This window comes from Schistocerca piceifrons, chromosome 8, assembly GCF_021461385.2.
Source record: "Schistocerca piceifrons isolate TAMUIC-IGC-003096 chromosome 8, iqSchPice1.1, whole genome shotgun sequence".
In the NCBI taxonomy this organism is placed as follows: Eukaryota; Metazoa; Arthropoda; class Insecta; order Orthoptera; family Acrididae; genus Schistocerca; species Schistocerca piceifrons.
In genome coordinates this window covers 345655638-345670060 of record NC_060145.1, presented here as the reverse complement: position 1 = coordinate 345670060, position 14423 = coordinate 345655638, and the positions used below count along the sequence as shown (strand labels likewise).

The 14423-nt window shown below is 42.9% G+C and overlaps 1 protein-coding gene across 1 annotated transcript in view; it reads left to right on the top strand.

Annotated features, from left to right (window-relative positions):
* Positions 1-228: 228 nt before the first annotated feature.
* LOC124712063 (uncharacterized protein CG3556-like) overlaps positions 229-14423 on the top strand; it is a 45888-nt gene continuing 31693 nt past the window's right edge. The window contains exons 1-2 of the mRNA XM_047242358.1: positions 229-383; positions 9535-9604. Coding sequence (XP_047098314.1) covers positions 312-383; positions 9535-9604 — 142 coding nt within the window. The 5' untranslated portion in view covers positions 229-311. The remainder of the gene's footprint in view (positions 384-9534; positions 9605-14423) is intronic.

Below are 14423 nucleotides of genomic sequence, written 5' to 3'. Positions count from 1 at the left end.
GCAATTGGATAATCTATAGTACGAGTTAAACATTATTGTGCTATAAAGCTTAAAGCCACAGAAATGCGTTTACTGCGCGGAAAGAAAAGCACTGTAATGATCTCTTGCAGCATAACAAGATGCGTGACAGGTATAATACCAATAAGCAGGAAGTGACGCAGTATGGCTTTGACTCTGCTACGACGTTGCGACACGCGATCTTTATTTGTCTGAACTTCCTGGCCCACACTCCTTCACGTGCGCGGCTCCAGCCGCTGCGGTACCAGTTATCTGCGTGATAGCGAAGCACACAGCGGCAGAAGTCGCAAACCATGTTGCTGGCGTCGATTTTGGTAATTAGCAGTTGCCTTCTCTCCGTCCACGCCGGTCCGCCGGCAACAGAGGTGAGAAAGTCGCCGTGTTCTGGAAAATTCTTACACAAACTAGGCACACCGGGATACTCTTGTAAAATTTTTACTATCACTTCAGCGTAGAATCGTAAAATTGGCATCATTATCGGTTTCGACTTATCGCCAGCAGATGATCTGTTTAAAAAGAAGGAAATGGGAGGAAGTAAAATATTAGAAAACTAAATTACAAATCAGATCTTCTATAAGCAACCATACATACGCAGGGACTTCGGAATGTAAGTTACACATGTCGTCCCACACTAACTAGGGGACCATCAGACCTGTTAATTACGGATTGGATCAGTCTAAGGTATGTTATAAAGGCACCTGACCTGAGCACAAGGCAAACGGCTTTTCATTCGATTGCCTGCAGTTCCCGACAGTATCAGTGTTGAAGTTTAATGCGTATCTCCTCTATCCGTAATTATAATTGTACTTCGAGCGACCGAGTGTGATGCAGGAGCTAAGGGTAACGGCAATGAGCATGGCGGTACGGTTTCAAACACTGCCCGTGTACCCTTTCTCTTTAACTTCCATCGTACAGAATATCATTAAGTAGCATGCAGCATGTAAAATTATTCGAAAGTAGTACATATTGAAAATTCCATATAATTGTATAGCTACGGAAAGATTTCAGATACGGACGAAAGTAGTCACCCCTAATTTTCACGTCGATTATGTAATCAGTATCGATCAGACCCTCTGCAAGTACCAGTCAACCTACAGAACAAGGAGGGAAAATAGATTTGAACAAGATCAGTCATTTTTTCACAGCACAGCACACTGTAACTGTATCAGGAAAAATACTCCAATACGTCCTCTAACGTATGCAGGAATCATTCGGAAAATTAAGTCGGATTGTTCAAAAAAGAGTTAACGACTTGGCTCACAAATGGAAAAAATGTAATTGTGACTTGTGCAAAATCAAGGAAGTTCACGAAAGTACTGCTGGAATAGTTTTTAAAGCCTGCAATTTTGTGTCAGATGGTCACTGTATTGGAGGCATCAATCAAACCTCTATGTTTGGGTAATGGATTGAGAAGCTTCTACAGGATGCTTCCTGCAATAAATCAAGGCCCCACGTTTGATAAAAGTGTCAGTGGTGTCAGGTGATTCTCAGAACACCTTTATTTAGAAGCGAGGTCCATTATCTGTTTGAATATGGAGTGCCTCGCACACACTGTTTCCTGGTTTCGAGTTGAGTTCGCTTTCGATCTCCTCGTCGGTGTATTCTAAGTTGATCTTTTTGATCACTACTGTTGATGTGGGGGGTCGACATGGAGACTGCGGTTGTTTAGGCGGAGAGTTTGTAAGGGTTGTAATGATAGAATTGCCTCCAAAAGAGGGAATAATTTGGACGATGGGTGAATGGGAATGAGGGTCGTTAGTTTTAATGATGATGGAATTTCTCATAGGGATGAGTTGCTGTACTTGCATTGATAGTACACTACTGGCCATTAAAATTGCTACACCACAAAGATGACGTGCTACAGACGCGAAATATTAACCGACAGGAAGAAGGTGCTGTGATATGCAAATGATTAGCTTCTCAGAGCATTCACACAAAGTTGGCGGCGGTGGCGACACCTACAACGTGCTGACTTGAGGAAAGTTTCCAACTGATTTCTCATACACAAACAGCAGTTGACAGGCGTTGCCTGATGAAACTTTGTTGTGATGAAATGCGTACCATCACGTTTCCGACTTTGATAAAGGTCGGATTGTAGCCTATTGCGATTGCGCTTTATCGTATCGCGACATTGCTGCTCGCGTTGGTCGAGATCCAAAGACCGTTAGCAGAATATGGAATCGGTGGGTTCAGGAGGGTAATACAGAACGCCGTGCTGGATCCCAACGGCCTCGTATTACTAGCAGTTGAGATGACAGGCATCTTATCCGCATGGCTGTAACAGATCGTGCAGCCACGTCTCGATCCCTGAATCAACAGATGGGGACGTTTGCAAGACAACAACCGTCTGCACGAACAGTTCGACGACGTTTGCATCAGCAATGACTGTCAGCTCCGAGACCATGGCTGCGGTTACCCTTGATGCTACATCACAGACAGGAGCGCCTGCGATGGTGTACTCAACGACGAACCTGGGTGCGCTAATGGCAAATGTCATTTATTCGGATGAATCCAGGTTCTGTTTACAGCATCATGACGGTCGCATCTGTGTTTGACGACATCGCGGACAGAAAATGTTCGACTGCTGCCCTGGCCAGCTCATTCTGCAGTCTCTCACCAATTGAAAAGTCTGGTCAGTGGTTGCCGAGCAACTGGCTCGTCACAATACGCCAGTCTCTACTCTTGATGAACTGTGGTGTCGTGTTGAAGCTGCATGGGCAGCTGTACCTGTACACGCCATCCAAGCTCGGTTTGACTGAATGCCCAGCGGTATCAAGGCCGTTATTACGGCCAGAGGTGGTTGTCTGGGTACTGATTTCTCAGGATCTATGCACCCAGATTGCGTGAAAATGTAATCACATGTCAGTTCTAGTATAATATATTTGTCCAATGAATACCCATTTATAATCTGCCTTTCTTCTTGGTGTAGCAATTTTAATGGCCAGTAGTGTATGTAGCGCTGAATGTGAGTTAGTAGGAGTGTCTTAGGATTGAGAAATTTGGGGTCAAATCTGCTGACCAAAAACGGAAAGGAATGTACTAGGTGTTGCTGTTGTGAGATGATTTCGACCTGCATGTCATCAATATCTGGGAGTTTGACACTGATGATCAGTGGCACGGCCTTTTGTTAGTTTTAGTGCCAGTTTTAGGTTGAATGTGGAAGGGAGATTGCGGGATGACTGGGCGTAGGGAATGTTTACCTGCTGGTATTGGTATAAGTGGCTTTGCTAATGTTGTGGCCGGCAGTGTCGGTGCTGCTCGCGGTGATGGTATGGCTGTGGCTGTGGCTGCTGCTGTTGCTGGTGTGCTGCGACTGATGACGCTGCTGGCCATGATGTGGCTGATGCTGAGAGAGCTGGTGTTGATGGAGCTGGTGCTGTGGCCTGGGCGGTCGGCGGCGCCGCTGATGGTGCTGCAGTGTTGTTAACAGACTCTGCGGATGTTAGAAAGGTAGTTGTTGCCCATGTTGCTGGCCAAGTAGCAAGCAGTGTTCTGTAGACTGCGGCTGTGTTTGTTGTTCCAGCGGTTACGGACAATGTCATCCTGATGCCTTGGTCGCCATATAGCAATCCGGCGATGGCGGTAGGGTCTGTCTGCGACAGAACAAGTTGACCTCTCGGAGACGAAATGTAAACACTGCTGGCGATGGGTCTCATGGTGGCGGTGACAGTCTAATACGACAACAGAACGGTTTTGACAGATTCCAAATCTAGAAGAGTAGTTTTTAGCGAGTCAGTTACTGCGAGTGAAGGGACTCCAACCCTTACCGTGAATGAGAAGAACTTTTATCCCTATATACTAGTGGAAGAAGCTGTTTTCGTGATCTGTTAGGGTATTGAGGATGAGGAGGAGGGGTGTTAGACGACCTTTATTGTTGTTGTTGTTGTGGTCTTCAGTCCTGAGACTGGTTTGATGCAGCTCTCCATGCTACTCTATCCTGTGCAAGCTTTTTCATCTCCCAGTACCTACTGCAACCTACATCCTTCTGAATCTGCTTAGTGTATTCATCTCTTGGTCTCCCTCTACGATTTTTACCCTCCACGCTGCCCTCCAATACTAAATTGGTGATCCCTTGATGCCTCAGAACATGTCCTACCAACCGATCCCTTCTTCTGGTCAAGTTGTGCCACAAACTTCTCTTCTCCCCAATTCTATTCAATACTTCCTCATTAGTTATGTGATCTACCCATCTAATCTTCAGCATTCTTCTGTAGCACCACATTTCAAAAGCTTCTATTCTCTTCTTGTCCAAACTATTTATCGTCCATGTTTCACTTCCATACATGGCTACACTCCATACGAATACTTTCAGAAATGACTTCCTGACACTTAAATCTATACTCGATGTTAACAAATTTCTCTTCTTCAGAAACGCTTTCCTTGCCATTGCCAGCCTACATTTTATATCCTCTCTACTTCGACCATCATCAGTTATTTTGCTCCCCAAATAGCAAAACTCCTTTACTACTTTAAGTGCCTCATTTCCTAATCTAATTCCCTCAGCATCACCCGACTTAATTAGACTACATTCCATTATCCTTGTTTTGCTTTTGTTGATGTTCATCTTATATCCTCCTTTCAAGACACTGTCCATTCCATTCAACTGCTCTTCCAAGTCCTTTGCTGTCTCTGACAGAATTACAATGTCATCGGCGAACCTCAAAGTTTTTATTTCTTCTCCATGAATTCTAATACCTACTCCGAATTTTTCTTTTGTTTCCTTTACTGCTTGCTCAATATACAGATTGAACAACATCGGGGAGAGGCTACAACCCTGTCTTACTCCCTTCCCAACCACTGCTTCCCTTTCATGTCCTTCGACTCTTATAACTGCCATCTGGTTTCTGTACAAATTGTAAATAGTCTTTCGTTCCCTGTATTTTACCCCTGCCACCTTTAGAATTTGAAAGAGAGTATTCCAGTCAACATTGTCAAAAGCTTTCTCTAAGTCTACAAATGCTAGAAACGTAGGTTTGCCTTTCCTTAATCTTTCTTCTAAGATAAGTCGTAAGGTCAGTATTGCCTCACGTGTTCCAGTGTTTCTACGGAATCCAAACTGATCTTCCCCGAGGTTGGCTTCTACTAGTTTTTCCATTCGTCTGTAAAGAATTCGTGTTAGTATTTTGCAGCTGTGACTTATTAAGCTGATAGTTCGGTAATTTTCACATCTGTCAACACCTGCTTTCTTTGGGATTGGAATTATTATATTCTTCTTGAAGTCTGAGGGTATTTCGCCTGTTTCATACATCTTGCTCACCAGATGGTAGAGTTTTGTCAGGACTGGCTCTCCCAAGGCCGTCAGTAGTTCCAATGGAATATTGTCTACTCCGGGGGCCTTGTTTCGACTCAGGTCTTTCAGTGCTCTGTCAAACTCTTCACGCAGTATCATATCTCCCATTTCATCTTCATCTACATCCTCTTCCATTTCCATAATATTGTCCTCAAGTACATCGCCCTTGTATAGACCCTCTATATACTCCTTCCACCTTTCTGCTTTCCCTTCTTTGCTTAGAACTGGGTTTCCATCTGAGCACTTCATATTCATACAAGTCGTTCTCTTATCTCCAAAGGCCTCTTTAATTTTCCTGTAGGCGGTATCTATCTTACCCCTAGTGAGATAGGCCTCTACATCCTTACATTTGTCCTCTAGCCATCCCTGCTTAGCCATTTTGCACTTCCTGTCGATCTCATTTTTGAGACGTTTGTATTCCTTTTTGCCTGTTTCACTTACTGCATTTTTATATTTTCTCCTTTCATCAATTAAATTCAGTATTTCTTCTGTTACCCAAGGATTTCTACTAGCCCTCGTCTTTTTACCTACTTGATCCTCTGCTGCCTTCACTACTTCATCCCTCAAAGCTACCCATTCTTCTTCTACTGTATTTATTTCCCCCATTCCTGTCAATTGCTCCCTTATGCTCTCCCTGAATCTCTGTACAACCTCTGGTTCTTTTAGTTTATCCAGGTCCCATCTCCTTAAATTCCCACCTTTTTGCAGTTTCTTCAGTTTTAATCTACAGGTCATAACCAATAGATTGTGGTCAGAGTCCACATCTGCCCCTGGAAATGTCTTACAATTTAAAACCTGGTTCCTAAATCTCTGTCTTACCATTATATAATCTATCTGATACCTTTTGGTATCTCCAGGGTTCTTCCATGTATACAACCTTCTTTCATGATTCTTAAACCAAGTGTTAGTTATGATTATGTTGTGCTCTGTGCAAAATTCTACAAGGCGGCTTCCTCTTTCATTTCTGTCCCCCAATCCATATTCACCTACTATGTTTCCTTCTCTCCCTTTTCCTACACTCGAATTCCAGTCACCCATGACTATTAAATTTTCGTCTCCCTTCACAATCTGAATAATTTCTTTTATTTCATCATACATTTCTTCAATTTCTTCGTCATCTGCAGAGCTAGTTGGCATATAAACTTGTACTACTGTAGTAGGTGTGGGCTTCGTATCTATCTTGGCCACAATAATGCGTTCACTATGCTGTTTGTAGTAGCTTACCCGCATTCCTATTTTCCTATTCATTATTAAACCTACTCCTGCATTACCCCTATTTGATTTTGTGTTTATAACCCTGTAGTCACCTGACCAGAAGTCTTGTTCCTCCTGCCACCGAACTTCACTAATTCCCACTATATCTAACTTCAACCTATCCATTTCCCTTTTTAAATTTTCTAACCTACCTGCCCGATTAAGGGATCTGACATTCCACGCTCCGATCCGTAGAACGCCAGTTTTCTTTCTCCTGATAACGACATCCTCTTGAGTAGTCCCCGCCCGGAGATCCGAATGGGGGACTATTTTACCTCCGGAATATTTATTTATTGGTGTTTGCTTAATTTCTTGTCATTGGTAGAGCTAGGCGAATGAGAAACATAGCACTGTTTACTTGATATCTTATGGCGATTGAGGCGTGCCAGTACTCTGTGATGTCCTTAGGTTAGTTAGGTTTAAGTAGTTCTAAGTGTAGGGGACTGATGACCTCAGATGTTAAGTCCCATAGTGCTTAGAGCCATTTGAACCATTTTTTGAGTACTCTGTGTACCTTAGACTGATGTGACCTCCAGGGTGCCTGTAAGTCTTGGTATGTGAAAGTTGCTGTCCCACAGCACCGTTAGGACCCTACCACACTGAGACGCCAAGGCAGGTCTGCTGGCCGTTCTGCGCTCAACACTTGGCAGCCAAGACGCTGTGAGCCTGTACTCATCTTCTCTATTCAAGGTAGCAGGTCTCTTCGCTATTTATATCGCGTTTCTAATCTTCCTCCTCAATGTAAGTAGCTGTGTCACCAGTGTATGGGGTTCTTGAAATACCTGTACTATTTGTTTACTACACTCATCTTCGTGTTCCTCCACTGCTGGCTTGGTGTGTTGTGTTAGGCGAATGTATTTTCATGTTCATCTCAACATGAAAATCCGTGTACTAGTCGGTCGCCCATCTTGCTTACACATACTAGTTCAAATGGTTCAAATGGCTCTGAGCACTATGGGACTTAACGTCTGTGGTCATCAGTCCCCTAGAACTTAGAACTACTTAAACCTAACTAACTTAAGGACATCACACACATCCATGCCCGAGGCAGGATTCGAACCTGCGAGCGTAGCGGCTTACACACACTAAGCCACAATCGCAGCTGATTTCGTAGACTCCAGCAGTACAGGGTTTGTATAAAAAGTAATGAGACTGATTTTTTGCTCACGTGACGTGACAGTACTTCGCAGTGTGCGCTCGTCTGGAGGGATTGATGGTGGTGGGGTGTCTGGCTGAAAACGAGCAGCGTGCCAGTCGACTGCGGGCTCTTGTCTCGGCAGCATCGTGCGTTGAGTGGACACGTCGCAAAGTTGTCGGTCGTGGCGCAACATGCAGCAAACGATCGAGCTACGTTACGCTATCAAGTTTTGTGTGAAACTAGGAAAAACGGTTATGGAAACGTTGGATATGTGTGGGCAAGCCTACAGCGATGATTGCCTGTCAAAAGCCTAGGTTTTCAGATGAGTGAAGAGCTATTATTGTTATTGAATACCGACCGACGGATGAGTGTCAGGATGATAACAGACGACCTCAGACTTGATAAAATGACAGTGCACAACATAATTCCCAAAGAATTGTCGATGAGGAAGATCTGCGCCAAGATGGTCCCGAAGATTTTGTCAGATGTTCAAAAGCAAGCACGGGTGGATGCCTACCAAGACAATGTCCAGGGCCTTGAAGCTGATCCGCAAGTTTTAGATAACGTTATCACCGGAGACGAAACCAGGGTGTTTCAGTTCGACCCTAGAAAAATAGCACGAGTGCCGAATGGCCATTGCAGCATCCCCATGTCCAAAAGGCTCACATGAGCAAATCGAAGGTGAAAGCCATGCTGATTGTGTTTTTCGACGTCAGGGGCTTGGTCCGTCATGAGTTTGTACCCCAAGGCCAAACTGCCAACGGTGCTTTTTATTGTGAAGTGCTCAAGAGACTGAAAGCCAGGGTCCATAGCATGAGGCCAGCCATCACCGATGATTGGAAGACGCATCATGACAGCGTGCCAAGTCACACCTGCTTCATGGTGGCCAGCTACCTGGACAAGAAAGGGATTCCAACGATTCCACAGCCCCCCTACAGCCCCAATGTGGCACCACCAGACTTTTTTTGTTCCTCAAATTAGAAACTTCCTTGAGAGGACACCGTCATGGGACCCTGGAGGAGGTCCAAGCTGCCCCAATGAGGGCTTTGAAGGCCATCCCGGACTCAGCGTTCGTGGCAGCGTTCGAAGGGAGGAAATCTCGCTTGCAGCGGGTTGTTGACTCTCAATGGTCATACATTAAAGAGTACTAAGTTTGGAAATTTGTGGTAAGGTCTTATGGGACCAAACTGCTGAGGTCATCAGTCCCTAAGCTTATGCATTACTTAATCTAATTTACGCTAAGGACAACACACAGAGCCATGCCCAAGGGAGGACTCGAACCTCCCACGGGGGACCGTGACAAGGTGCTGCAGACCACACGGCTACCCCATGCGGCAGTACTAAGTGGTTGTAGCGACATCTGCAATAACTTTTGATTCACAAGCTCAGTCTCATTACTTTTTATACAAACACTGTATGTAACTTAGCGACTGAATCTTTCATTGAGCGAAGAACATATTCTATTTTCTTGCTGTCTTGTAAAATTGCCTTCACTGTTGTTATTATACAGACTCACTTGAAAGTAGAAATACTATCGTACTGAGAAAACACTGTCTTTTGTAGAACACTAGACTGCAAGGTAGAGGAAATAAATAAACAGTAGCTCTGTAGCATCTGATAGAATCCCTGATGTGACGTGTCATCGCAGTGAAATAGTATCCTATACACATGAAAAACAGGTAACACAGTGCTGGATAGGTCTCATGGATGCAAAATGCTTCGATAGTCTGTGTAGGAGAGTATTTATTCCATGTAACATGCTTTGAAGCAAATGTTTTGTCAGGAGATATATGTTATGTGGTATAATGGAGATCTACATTGTGGTTGTCCACAGGTGCAGGGCAATGATAATGGATCCGGAAAATCGAGGGGACTGTCTGATGCCACAGCAGAGGTGCACACAGGTAGGTTTACTGTCTCTGCTATCATATTTCTTCTTGATACACAATCCGTACAAAATAGCTTTACTAACGTAGAAAAAAGATCTTATGGATCAACTATACAGTACGATTTTTATTAACATTTAAAAAACCAGGCCACATATGTGATACTGAGACAACTAATTTAATACTAGACGCATGGGGCGCAAACGTCAGGAAATACCCCTGAAGTGGATGACAAATACTGAACGTGATACTTCACATCGACGATACGGAGGATATTTTCGAGCGTATACGTTAACGGACGATTCAGCGATGCATTTCTTGCAGTCAAGCAAACGGTGCAGATTTCGAACATCTTTTGTAAATGTGACCTGTTGTGAACGTAGAAGTTATAAAAATGTTATCCTCGCCGTAACAAAACAAAAGCTGTTCTTATTTTTGTTTGTGTCCTTCTGTCCCTTTTTTTATTTTATTATTTTTTTTATTTTTTTACAGACGTTATTCAGTAAGGAAAACGTAGGTCATTTACTGGTTAACGACACAATTCTAAAGCATATACTCATTTACTTATGACGCAGTATGGTAGTTTTTCGTTTTGCTATACTTTGCAATAAACCAGCAGAGAGTGCGCAACTGGTAAATTATTTAACAAATCAATACCATAACGTAAACACATAACTGTCTCACGCAATGAAAAAAATTCTATCTGCCAGGCGCAAGACTCGGATCCTGAGCCCCACGCGCTAAATCGCGCATGTAGGCGAAGAGCCACACCGACGTGAACGCCTAACTTGTATTTGGATAATGAGGTGCGACAGACCGATAGATTCAACCGCTGCCCGTGCGGCGAATTACGTCATCTGGTGACGTCACATACTGAACACTTGTCATCCGCTTTTGCGGTATTTCCCGGCATTTACAGCCCCCCGTGTCTTATATTAAATTACTTGTCTCAGCGTCACCTACGTCGCTTCAGAGGTTTTCAAACGTTAACGAGAATCACCCTGTACGTTGAAGAAGTAACACATTACACTGTAAGGAGATGGAAATGTCTCCACATTGGGTTCCAAAGATGTAATAAAATGGATAAGGAAATCGACATGCAATTGCAAATGGGATGTCCCCGTGCTTACCGACAACGTTTAGTAAAATTCAGATTAATAAATGTCAAGCAAATGGAATAAATTGAAATTAATAAAGCAGGGGCACATGTATGCGAATTATAATCATGTACAAATAATCAATGCAACTATCAGAGGGCACTGACACGACTCAGTGGTTGGGTATCTATGGAGGGAAGGGAATAAAATTCTTCATTTCACCATATGATGCAATTAGTGACACATGTAGGCGTGGGCAACTGATGTGATGTCGGTGCTACGAGTTGATCTCCCTGCAAGTCTCTCGTGGTGTCACATAACCGTAGACTGACAATAGACAGCATGGTGGCGTTGTCCAGAAGGCGTAACATTTCGGAAAGCCGACTTTTTGCCATTTTCAGGCAATTCTAGTGTCAATGAGGAAACTTTCAGTTACGTATGCAGCACAGAATGCATTGGGTGAATATTAACATGCACTCTAAGAACATTATTCTGGCGATGTAACTGATGAGAGTAACTAAAGCTATAAAAATCGAATTAGAGACAGCATAGACTGCTCTCTGTGTGTTACCAACTTCAGCGGTGCATCCACATGTATGAAAACGGAAGAGGCAAAATGAGTTGATTATCACTGGTATGCTACGTGTACCTGAGTTTAAAAAACGTTATTTACTGCGAGATAGATGCATGCAACACGACATATGCAGGCAGCTAAAGCTTGTGCGATTTTTCACTTCCAGCCCTGTTCACGCACTCCCTCATAGGATTCGTGATTAATAATATGTACTCATTTCAAAGAAATTGCCACATTCACTCTCTGAACACTAGCCGGAAAAATGATTTGCACTTGGGTAACATTTCTTTAACCGTTGTAGATACGGGTATGCGTTATTCTACAGGCGAATACTGCATTTTCAGTGGACTTTCTGCAGAACAGAAAACAATGATACACTCCAAATTTTCAAATTTCGCTATGTCGGCTTCCTACCGCAATACCGCTTTCATTCCACACAGAAGCTACTCACAGTGGTTTAGAGTCTTACATTGCAGATATTTCTTATTTTCTGGTCTATTACAAATCTTCCTCTACATCTACATCTACATGGATACTCTGCAAATCATATTTAAGTGCCTGGCAGAGGGTTCATCGAACCACCTTCACAATCCTCAGTATTCCAATGTCGTACAGCGCGAGGAAAGAATGAATGCCTATATCTTTCCGTACGAACTCTGATTTCACTTATTTTATCGCGGTGATCGTTTCTCCCTATGTAGGTCGGTGTCAACAAAATATTTTCGCATTCGGAGGAGAAAGTTTGTGATCGGAATTTCGTGAGAAGATTCCGTCGTAACAAAAAACGCCTTTCTTTTAATGATGTCCAGCCCAAATCCTGTATCACTTCAGTGACACTCTCTCCCATATTTCGCGAAAAAACAAAACGTGCTGCCCTTCTTTGAACTTTTTCGATGTACTCTGTCAGTCCTACCTGGTAAGGATCCTACACCGCGCAGCAGTATTCTAAAAGAGGACGGACAAGCGTAGTGGATCACTTTAGTAGATCTCTTGCATTTTCTAAGTGTCCTGACAATAAAACGCAGCCCTTGGTTAGCCTTCCCCACAACATTTTCTATGTGTTCCTTTCAATTTAATTGTGATTTCTAGGTATTTAGTTGAATTTACGGCCTCTAGATTTGACTGATTTATCGAGTAACCGAAATTTAACGGTTTCCTTTTAGCGTTCATGTGGATAACCTCACACTTTTCGTTATTTAGGGTCAACTGCCAACTTTCGCACCATACAGATAGCTTTTCTAAATTGTTTTGCAATTTGTTTTGATCTTCTGATGACTTTACTAGTCGATAAACGACAGCGTCATCTGCAAACAACCTAAGACGGCTGCTCAGATTGTCGCCCAAATCGGTTATATAGATAAGGAACAGCAAAAGGCCTATAACACTAACTTGAGGAACGCCGGAAATCACTTCTATTTTACTCGATGACTTTCTGTCATTTACAATGAACTGTGACCTCTCTGATAGGATATCACAAATCCAGTCACATAACTGAGACGATATTCCGTAAGCACGCAGTTTAACTACAAGTCGCTTGTGTGGTATAGTGTCAAAAGTCTTCCGGAAATCCAGAAATACGGAATCAATCTGAAATCCCTTGTCCATAGCACTAAACACTTCATGCGAATAAAGAGCTAGTTGTGTTTCACAAGAACGATGTTTTTTAAATTCTTGTTGACTGTGTGTCAATAGACGGTTTTCTTCGAGATAATTCATAATGTTCGAAAACAATATATGTTCCAAAGTCCTGCAGCATATCTATGTTAATGATATAGGCTTGTAATTTAGTAGATTACTCCTACTACCTTTTTTGAATATTGGGTTGACCTGTGCAACTTACCAGTCTTTGGGTACGGATCTTTCGTCGAGCGAACGGTTGTATATGATTGCCAAGTATGGAGCTAATACATCAGCATACTCTAAAAGGAACCTAATTGGTATACAGTCTGGACCAGAAGACTTGCCTTTATTAAGTGATTTAAGTCACTTCATTACTCCGAAGAAATTTACTTTTACATTACTCATATTGACAGCTGTTCTTGATTCGAATTCTGGAATATTTACTTCGTATTCTTTTGTGAAGGCATTTCGGAAGGCTGTGTTTCGTAACTGCTTTGGCAGCACTGTCTTCGATAGTATCTCCATTACTATCGTGCAGAGAAGGCATTGATTGTTTCTTGACGCTAACATACTTCACATACGACCAGATTCTCTTGGGATTTTCTGCCAGGTGTTGAGACAAAGTTTCGTTGTGGAAAATATTACAAGCATCTCGCATTGAAGTCAACACTAAATTTCGATCATCTGTAAAAGTTCGCCAATCTTGGGCATTTTCCGTCTGTTTAAATTTGGCATGTTTGTTTCATTGCTTCTGCAACAGTGTTCTGACTCGTTTTGTGTACCAAGGAGGATCAGCTCTGTCGTTTGTTATTTGGTTTAAACCTCTCAGTTGCTGCCAATACTATTTCTTTGAATTCAACCACATCTAGTCTACATTTATGCTATTAATCTGGAAGGAATGGAGATTGTCTCTCAGGAAGGCGTCAAGTGAATTGTTATCTGCTTTTTTGAATAGGTATATTTTTCGTTTATTTTTGGAGGATTTGGGGTTGCAATATTCAATCTCGCTACGAAAACCTTGTGTTCACTAATCCCTGTATCCGTTTTGTTGCTTGTTATTAACTCAGGATTATTTGTTGCTAAAAGGTCACGTGTGTTTTAACAACTGTTTACTATTCGCTTGGGCTCATGAACTGACTGCTCGAAATAATTTTCAGACAATGTGTTTTGCACAATTTTGGATGATGTTTAATGCGTACCTCTGGAATTAAACATATATTTTCGCCAACATATCGAGGGTAAATGAAAGTCACCACCAAATATAATCGTATGAGTCGGGTACGTGTTTGAAATCAAACTCAAGTATTCTTTGAACCTCCACCCTTTTTTACTGAAGCCCTTCTTGTGTTTTCCCGAGACCCTGTAGCCTAAAAAAACCGCCCAGTCCACGCCACGCAGGCCCTGCTACCCGTGTAGCCGCCTCATGCGTATACTGGGCCCCTGACTTATTCAGCGGAACCCGAAACCCAACCACCCTTTGGCGCAAGTCGAGGAACCTGCAGCGTACATGGTCCCAGAACCGTCTGTGCCTCAGATTCAGATCTTC